At 47.4% G+C, this 10,000-nt stretch overlaps 1 protein-coding gene across 12 annotated transcripts in view; it reads right to left on the reverse strand.

Annotated features, from left to right (window-relative positions):
• Positions 1–10,000, reverse strand: part of LOC135102849 (TOG array regulator of axonemal microtubules protein 1-like) — a 124,417-nt gene that overhangs the window by 94,330 nt on the left and 20,087 nt on the right. For all 12 annotated transcript variants that reach the window (XM_064008426.1, XM_064008428.1, XM_064008427.1 and 9 more), the window contains exons 4-7: positions 6,390–6,980; positions 5,896–6,043; positions 5,284–5,446; positions 4,515–4,581 (exon numbers count right to left, since the gene is read on the reverse strand). In XM_064008426.1, coding sequence (XP_063864496.1) covers positions 4,515–4,581; positions 5,284–5,446; positions 5,896–6,043; positions 6,390–6,980 — 969 coding nt within the window. The remainder of the gene's footprint in view (positions 1–4,514; positions 4,582–5,283; positions 5,447–5,895; positions 6,044–6,389; positions 6,981–10,000) is intronic.

A 10,000-nucleotide genomic window follows, 5' to 3' on the forward strand; every position in this document is an offset into this window, starting at 1 on the left:
GAGAGATAAGGAGATAAGGATGAATAAACGGAAGTTAGGGAAGAATGGGCAATGAAAGAAAGAGAGAAGGAAAGAGGAAGGAAAGGAAGGGAGGGATAGAAAGCGATGAGAAAAAAAGAAAGAGAGAGAAAGAGATTATAGGAGAAAGGAGGAAGGGAGAAGGGTGAGAAGGAAAGAAAAGGGAAAGAGAGAAGGATAGAAGAGGAAAAGAGGAACGGAGATAAGAAAGGAAAGAGGGAAAGAGTAAAACAAGGAAAAATATAAAATAAAACTTTTATTAGAAGGAAAGATGCCAGAACTTTCAATTTACAACAGGACAACTAGAGACCTCAGTAAGCGAGGTGTAAAACAAAACAGAAGGGAAAAGGGAAGGGAGAAAAGAAGTGAGGGAGTGAAGGTTGTGATTATGTCTTACGGTGGTGGTGGTGACTGGAGGTGATGGTAATGATAGTGGTGATGGCGCACTTCTTTTTTCTTCTCTCATATCCATTACGTATTCCCCCAGTCGTTCCTCGCAGTAACTCTTGCCTTTTCCCCTCCCACCTTCTCTTTTAATGTCCTCTTCCCAGCTTCCTGCCTCCTGACACTCCGCCTCTCTGTCTCTCTCCCGCCCCGCAGCAGCTCACACGCCGTGGTCAGACCAGGTGATGGGGACGATCTAATGACTTCATACGAGGAAAAAAGTGTGTGTGTGTGTGTGTGTGTGTGTGTGTGTGTGTGTGTGTGTGTGTGTGCTTTTGGCGGTAGTCATCTCCTGCTAGTGTTACGTCACCCTGGTGATTGCATCTCACACACACACACACACACACACACACACACACACACACACACACACATACACACATTCACACACAGGTGCGCCAGGCCCCGCACACCTGTGCCGTCACCAGCAGCCATTCAACACGTCTGATTTAAAAAAGCCACACCCTCCCCACAGCCCAGCGCGGTGCTGACCTCAGCGTGGGCGTGCACATGGTGGGCGTCAGGGGCGTCCCTGAGTCTCTGCAACACGGTGGTGGGCGTCACGTCGAGGAAGGGCAGCCTGATGGGCTCCCTGGAGGCTGGCGGGCCTGGGCTCCACATCTTCTTGGCCGAGGCGTCCCAGTGCGGCGCGCCCTGCAGCATCCTATACATGCCGTTCTCCTCCTGATGGGTCCCCCTGCCGCTCCAGGGGGCGCGGCTCCCCTCTACGGACGGCACGTGGGCGGTGGGCGGCGGGAACACCGCCGTCACACTACTCAGGGATCTCTCGCGACGAATGACGGCGTGGGCGGCGCCGCGGGACACCGCCTGCAGTCCTGGCAGGGACCTGGAGCGACCCGGGCTGGGTCCCGGGGAGAGGCGCGCCCCCAGCAGGAGGGGAGAGTCTGGGATGGGTGAAATGGGACGTCGGAGGGCGCTGGTACTCCCCGGGGACCCAGCGGCTCCGCGGCGCCCCGTGGCGGAGTGGGCGGTACTCACGCCGTGGGTGAGGGCGGGGGACTAGTACCCCCGCCCGTAGACAGCCCCGCCTCACTGCTGCTCATGACTGGGTGGGCGGCCGTCACCCCATGCCCTGGCGCAACACGCGACGCGGCACACACGCTCACCAAGGCTTGGACACGCGGGCGCGGGCTGAGCGGCGAGGAGCGGCGGCACTCAGCGACCAACAGGTTATGTGCGACTGACAGATGCGATGTGCAGGTACACACCTGCGGCGGCCGTCCCCGCAACACACACGCCGCCGCCACATTGATTGCCAGGTTGCGGGCGCCGCCTGGCTGCCGTACTAGCAGGTAGGGGACCCACCACGCCCCGCGCTGCACGACGCTTACCTACAACACTATTGACGACATCAATAAAAATGTACCTAATCACCACACTTAAAAAAAAAAAAACACGTGAAAACAGCGATGAGCTCATCAGCGTGAATGATTTCATTTTCCGTTACCAAAGTGTGCAAAAACTTGATTCAAAGAAAACGTGGAGGTTTGCGGGCAGACTGACGTGTTTTGTGGAACAGGGTTGTGTGATGAGTGGTGGAGGTGTGAGATACGCATTCACTCATGTTATTATCATGATGCTCTATCCCATCTCCATGTTCCTCCCCATCTCTCTCTCTCTCTCTCTCTCTCTCTCTCTCTCTCTCTCTCTCTCTCTCTCTCTCTCTCTCTCTCTCTCTCTCTCTCTCTCTCTCTCTCTCTCTCTCTCTCTCTCTCTCTCTCTCTCTCTCTCTCTCTCTCTCTCTCTCTCTCTCTCTCTCTCTCTCTCTCTCAAACATCATGTGGTAGTAACCTTTACAATGTCATGCAAGAATTCCAAACTTCCACCTCCTCCTCCTCCTCATTCTTACTCTAAATGGTTTCCTCCTCTTCCTCCCTCCTCCTCCTCCTCCTCCTCCCTTTCCTCTTCTTCCTCTTTCATCTCAAACCGTCCTTATAGCTATTCCTCTTAATGTCTTCCTCCTCTTTTTCTTCTTAACCTACCTTCTCTTCCATCTCCTCCTCATCTTTCTCTACACCTCTAACCTTTTCTCTCCCCTTTCTCCCTCCCTCCTTCCCTCACTCTTCCGTTTCCCCTCCTCCTCTTCCTCTCCCTTGCGGCCTCCCTCTTACCTTCCCCAACCAAGTTACACCTCTTCATCCCTCCTTTTCGTCCTCCTCCTCCTCCTCCTCCTCCTCCTCCCAGCTTCTTCTCTTCATCCATCCGCCTCCTCCTTGTATTCCTCCTCCTGACATTCCACAAGTAAATATAACTCCTCCTCCTCCTCCTTCTTCTCTTCTTCCTCCTCCTCTTCCTCTTCTTTCTTTTTACGGTTATTTACAACAACGAAACGTATAAGAAGAGAAAGAAGAAGAAGAAGAAGAAGAAGGAAGAAAAGAAGAAGAAGAAGAAGGTAGAAGAAGAAGAAGAAAAAAAAAGAAATATGACATCAACAATAATAACAACAACAACAACTACTACTACTACTACCACTACTACTATTACTACTACTACTTCTACAACAACAACAACAACAACAACAACAACAACAACAACAACAACAACAACAACAATGACAACAATAACAAGAAAAAATGGGTCTCCTCTCATGATTTTCGTCGTTGAATTATTTATTTATTCATTTTTCAATCTGTTATCTTATTCCGTCATCTATTATGCGTACCATTTATTATTTGGCGGAAAGAGATGTCATGGGCGAGGTGGTGGTGGTGGTGGTGGTGGTGGTGGTGGTGGTGGGGATGGTGGTGGTGGTGGTGATGATGATGATGGTAGTGGTGGTGGTGGTGGTGATAAAGTACGATACACATACCAAACAGATACTAGAACAGACTCTCTCTCTCTCTCTCTCTCTCTCTCTCTCTCTCTCTCTCTCTCTCTCTCTCTCTCTCTCTCTCTCTCTCTCTCTCTCTCTCTCTCTCTCTCTCTCTCTCTCTCTCTCTCTCTCTCTACTCACAGGACTGGCAGGTAAGCCCACATACAGGTAACCAGGTATCACAACACACATGGGTCCTCCCCTCTTCCTCTTCCTCCTCCTCCTCCTCCTCTTCCTCTCACAGGTGAAAGACTACTACACTAATTCCTCGTACTCCGCAGCGTGACCTTCTACCGTGTTGGAGGAAGAGGAGGAGGAAGAGGAGGAGGAAGATGCTCAGGAATGCTACTTTTTAGAATTCAGTATCAGTTAGTCATTTTTAGAGTTTTGTATCTCTAAAGGAGGAGGAGGAGGAGGAGGAGGAGGAGGAGGAGGAGGAGGAGGAGGAGGAGGAGGAGGAGGAGGAGGAGGAGGAGGAGGATTCCATTCCATTTTCAAAACGTGTGTGTGTGTGTGTGTGTGTGTGTGTGTGTGTGTGTGTGTGTGTGTGTCAGGAATGTGGAGAGTAAAATCTACGGTCAGATCCAGTCATATTCAACTTGTCCGGACTATTTCTTGTTTAACTTATTTAACCAACCAGTACGGTAAGTAACGAAAATAAATTTAAAAAAATAAGCAAATGATGAAATGATGATAACGATAAATATGTTGATAATGATAAAAAAAAATAAATAACGCATACACAAGTTTACATACGTGTCATACTGAAAATTTCAAAACAAGTTACATTTTCCTTGACGTTTTAGCGGGTACTGTAGAAAATCAGGAAAATCTCTCTCTCTCTCTCTCTCTCTCTCTCTCTCTCTCTCTCTCTCTCTCTCTCTCTCTCTCTCTCTCTCTCTCTCTCTCTCTCTCTCTCTCTCTCAAACCACCCCAAACCTATACCCCCCCATATACTGCACCCTAGTATCTTTCCTCTTTTTTTTTTTTTTTTTTATCGGGATAAGATTCACATCAACCTAGCAAGTTAAAACTCACACCCACATATTTACCGGAGAATAAGCAATGTAAATATTAGCAGTATTAACCCTTATCGTATATCACTTGTACGCCACGCAAGCAAAAAAGGGGTAAGCAGAACACACACACACACACACACACACACACACACACACACACACACACACACACACACACACACACACACACACACACTCACCGTCTTGTCGAGTGTCACGTCTGATATGGACCGTTTTCTGTGGAGCGATTCCTCGAGCCGCACGTGTCTGGAAGAACGGATGCAGGCGAGAGTTAGAAGGGATGACTGAAGCAAGGGGACGGCTTTGAGGATTGAACGAGTGACTGAAGTGAGGGTTCAAACAAGGGCAGTGGCAGGGCTTATGGGGATGAAAGAGAATTACGAGAACTCAAGACAGATTATTTAAGGTTAAGGGGACTCAAACAAGGGCAGTAGCAAAGTTTAAAGGATTACAAGAAAGCCTAGGGAACTTAAAAAAAGGTAATTTAAGGATTTGACAGTTGAAAGGGTGACTGCATGGTGGCTCAAGCAAGGGTAGCGGTAAAGCTTTGAGGAAAGAAAGAGGATTAAGGGAACTCAGCAGACATTCAGGGTTTACTGGGTTACAAGGAAAACTAGGGAATCAAGGGTATTCAGGACTTGGAGTATTACAACAGGAACTAGAGGGGATTACGACTCAAACAAGAACAGTGACAGGGCTTTGAGGTTTAGAGGAGGACTAGGACCAGGGGAACTCAGCAAAGTCATTCAGGACTTGAAGGGTTGAAAGAGGACTAGGGCACTCAACCAAGGTCATTATTTTCTGTTGGATGGAATGTTAACAAGTTTTCTGCCATAAATCTATAAGGAAGTTTATTTAGGACTCTCTCTCTCTCTCTCTCTCTCTCTCTCTCTCTCTCTCTCTCTCTCTCTCTCTCTCTCTCTCTCTCTCTCTCTCTCTCTCTCTCACCTGGGCCGCTGGGTGGGCGAGGACTGCGGGTGGGTGAAGGCGAGCGTGTTGACGTAAGAGTCTGAGGCGGTGAAGGAGGCGGAGAGGGAGGAGGGCCACCCCACACCCTGAGACCCCGACGCCCCTCCTCCCGCCCCCGCCATCACCCAGTCCACGTCAGCGCCTGTGGGGGAGAGAGAGGGAGAGTGATGAATACCAGTGAGGAAAATGAAGAGATGGGTGTGTGTGTAGTGATGTGTAGTGATTAGTGGTGATGTGTGGTGACGTGATGGGAGTTGTGGTGATGTGTGATGGTGTGATGTGATGTATGAATGTGTGTTGTGATGATGTGGTGATGTACGGTGAAGTGTGGTGATGTATAATGTATAGTGCTGTGTGATGCAGGGATGTATAGCAGTGTGAGGTGATGTAAGATGGTGAAGGGTGGTGTGTGGTGTAGTGATGTTAGTAGTGTGTGATAATACGAGTATAAGGTGTAATGTAGTGAGTGGTGAGGTGCGGTGATGTGTATAATGTATGGTTTTGTGTGATGTGGTGACGTACAACAGAATGTGGTATAGTGTAGGATCATTTTGTAGAGGTGAGTGAGGCAGGCAGGCAGGCAGCACGTACCCTTGACCCGCGCGAGGCTGGAGTGTCTGCCGGGCGCGGGCACCACCAGGGAGAACTCTATTAGGCCGTCAGGGGACACCTTGGGCAGCTGTCGCCGTGCCAGCCGAGCCTGCACGGCCTCCAGGGCGCCGGGGGCCTCCTCCTCCTCCTGCAGAGATGAAGGAAGATAGGATGAGATAGTGTGTGTGTGTGTGTGTGTGTGTGTGTGTGTGTGTGTGTGTGTGTGTGTGTGTGTGTGTGTGTGTGTGTGTGTGTGTGTGTGTGTGAGGCTCTCTACCTCATCCAGATTCTCTTTCCTTTTCTCTTTTTCCTTTCTTACCTCACAAATCATCATCACCATCAGTCTCCATGATTTCATGACAAGACAAAAGCCTCTATTAACTTCCCCACTCATTCCTGTCAGCTGCCTGTCCATTACTGGCTTCATCTCTGTCCTACACGCACTACACTCTTTCTCCATTAACAGGCAGACAAACAGGCACACAATACCTCACCTCCACCCTGTCCACGGCCGCCATGAGGGGGCCGAGCTTGGCGGGGCCGAGGAACTGCGCTATGGCCGCCAGACACTCCAACGCCGCGTGCCGCACCCGCCGCTTGGGGTCCGCAATACTGACGCTCACCCGCTCCGCCAGCCGCCTCAGGTCAAACTCATAGCTGGGGAAGGTCATGAGGGCGTAGATGATGAGGTTGAGTGAGTCCTCTCTGACGCGTGAGGAGCGGTGGGAGCTGAGGGCGTCGCAGAGTATGGGCACTACTGCAGCGGGGGAGGCGGCCTGCAGCAGCCGCCGGAAGACACGCATGTTCTCTATCCGCACCACCACCTTGGAGTCCCCCACGTGCTTCCTGACGGCATGCACCAACTGGCGGAGGTGGTCGAGCAGCGTGGCTTTGTCCAGCAGATCGAGGAGCAGCCTGAAGATGTCCAGCACGGTGAGGGAGATACGGAAGTTGTTGTCGTCGAAGAGGGAGTCGAGGAGCTGCAGGAAGTGAGGCAGGTGAGGCAGCAGGGGGGCGGGGTCCTCTAAGCCCTTCACCACGCCGCGCAGCTCCTCGCACCCATCGGCACGCGTCTTCCAGTCCTCCTGCAGTAGTGCCAAGATATATAGTCATTAGCTATCTCCTCCTCCTCATCCTCCTCTTTCGTCTCCTTCAATTATTATTCCTCTCTCACTCGTTGTTTTCCTTCTACTTTGCTTTTTTTTTGTTCCACTTTTCCTTTCCTTCTACAACTATTTTTCCTCCTCCTCCTCTTCCTTCTCTTGTTTCTCTTCTCCTGTTTCTTTTCTTTTTATTTCCTTTCGTCTTCCCTTCTCTTTTTCATAGCCTCCTTCTTCAATATAATCATCATTACTATAATCACCACCACCACCACCACCACCACCACCAGCTCCTCCTCCTCCTCCTCCTCCTCCTCCTCCTTCTCTTATTTTCACCTCACTGGCTGAGATTGATGATCCTCTCGTAAACTCACCGACGCTATGATTTACAAGGAGGAGGAGCAGCAGGAGGAGGAGGAGGAGGAGGAGGAGGAGGAGGAGGAGGAGGAGGAGGAAGAGGAGGAGGAGGAGGAATACAAATGAATACAAAGGAAAGCCAAACAGCAACAGACTTTTTGGTCCTTGTTAGGCTATTTGGTAACTACTTCTAATTAGCAGAGGACAAGGCAGAGAGACAGGACAGCACAGCAGAAGGCTCCTTCCCACCCACCACTCCCTCCAGACATGGAATTTTCATAGGAAAGGATGAAAGGAAGTTCTACAATTCACCCTACGGTTAACTCTATACGCTTATCTGAAAATGAACATAAATTAATAATAAAATCGGTGTCTGTAAAATAAGAATTGTTTTTTAGTAAATGCAGGGGTTATAGTTTTATGTGTAATTATTCGGACAAGAAGAGAGGTTGTTGGGGATTAGCTTTTAGGTATTTGTCTATTTAATTTCTGAATTGAATTGTTGTTTACGATTTCTGAAGGAAGTTTATTCCAAATATTTACTGTGCGATTGAAGAAAAATGCTTGTCCTCGAGGGATTTAAAACGCTTGGGTACAATCTTGAGCCACTTATTTCTTGTCAGGTTAGAATGATCAATGAAAAAATATTTATTAGCGTCAAGGTTGCTCTATCATTTAAAATTTTTGAACACTTCAATTAGGCCTCCTCTTATCCTGCGTTCCGTTAAGCTAAACAGGTTTAACTCTTTCAGTCGTTCCTCATATGTGTTATTACGCAATCTTGAAATAATTTTAGTGACTACGCTGTATCTTGTCTAATTTTTCAATGTCTTTTTCGTAATACGGTGACCAGAACTACACACAATATTCCAGATGAGGGCGCACCAGTGAGCTGTATAAGGCAAGTATAACATTTTTTCTGATTTAAATTCAAAGATTCTTCCAATGAACCCTAATAATTTATTTGCCGTCTTTACGGTTCCTGTGCAGTGTTGACTCGTCTTTAGATCTTTTTACACGACAACACCAAGATCTTTTTCTTTTCCAGAGCTTCATCACATATCTCGCCTGAACATTGTTGTCGAACCTTACGCTTTTCTGTATTGAGCCTCATTTGTCCAGCTTGTTTGTGTATTGAGGTCACACAAATTTCTGCCATTGTGACGTTGATGTTACTTCACTTGTTGTTTTGGTGTCTTCCACGAATTTACTCATTTTGCAATTGATCTTTTCATCAGTATCATTACTGTATATTATAAAAAGTACTGCCATTATAGAGAGCCTTAAGGAAAGCCGCTATTTACATTATGCCAATCTGACTCTTTTCCGTTTATTACAACACACTGTTTTCTATCAGAGAGCCAGTCTCTCAGCCATTTCAGGGTGTTTCCGGCTATGCCGTGAGCTTTTACTTTACTGATGACTCCCTTATGGGGAACAGTGTCGAAAGCTTTCTGGAAATCAAGGCAAATAATATCAACTGCTTTTGTCTCGTTATACGAGTTAAATACTTCATAAAAGAAGTCTAGAAAGTTTGTCAAGCATGAACGTTTGTTTCTGAAACCGTGTTGTGAATCCCTTATGATTTTATTTTCTTCAAAGTATTTAACTATCTTACCTCTGATTTTTGTTTCCATCAGCTTGCACACTACTGAAGTCAGACTGATCGGTCTGTAATTTGCTGGAAGTGATTTATTTCCTTTTTTAAAGATTGGCGTGACATTTGCCAGTTCCCACTCGTGGGGGACTTTACCCGCTAGTCAAGTTTTATTAACCAAAATCGTAAGCGGTTTCACGAGCTCATTTCTTGCTTCTGGGTGATATCTTGTCTGGCCCGGGTGTTTTGTTTACATGCATGCTGTTTATGATTGAGATGATTTCGTTTTCTGTAATGGTGAAGTCAAGCAGCGTTGTGCCACGTGACTGAGGCGCGGGGGTCGACAGGCTGCCCTGAACATCCTCAGTCGTGAACACTGATGAAAAGTAATCGTTCAGTGTTCGCCATGTCTACTTCGTTTTCTATTTGTTTTCCATTCTCTGTTATTAGAGGATCAATTCTTGGTGTTAAAACCCTTCTAGTTTTTACATAGTTGTAAAATTCTTTTGGGTTTGTTTTACACGAGTTAGCGATCTGGGATTCAACAGATTTTTTTTTTTTTTTTTTGCTGCATTTTATAAGTTTTTTTTTTTTTTTTAGCTTTGCTACGCAATCTGTCGTGCTCTAGTTTATCATTGTTATTCTGTGTTAATCTGTATTTGTAGCACACTTTCTCCTTAGCTAGAAGACAGCATTCAGGAGGAGGAGGAGGAGGAGGAGGAGGAGGAGGAGGAGGAGGAGGAGGAGGAGGAGGAGGAGGAGGAGAGGAACAAGAAGAAGAAGAACAAGAACAACAAGAACAACAACAACAACAACAACAACAACAACAACAACAACAACAACAACAACAACAACAACACTACCACAACAACAACACCACCACCACCACCACCACCAACAACAACAACAACAACAACAACAACAACAACAACAACAACAACAACAACATCAACAACAACAAGATCAACAACAACAACAACAACAGCAACAACAACAACAACAACAACAACAACAACAACAACAACAACAACACCACTACCACCACCACCAC

The sequence above is a fragment of the Scylla paramamosain genome, chromosome 8 (genome assembly GCF_035594125.1).
Source record: "Scylla paramamosain isolate STU-SP2022 chromosome 8, ASM3559412v1, whole genome shotgun sequence".
In the NCBI taxonomy this organism is placed as follows: Eukaryota; Metazoa; Arthropoda; class Malacostraca; order Decapoda; family Portunidae; genus Scylla; species Scylla paramamosain.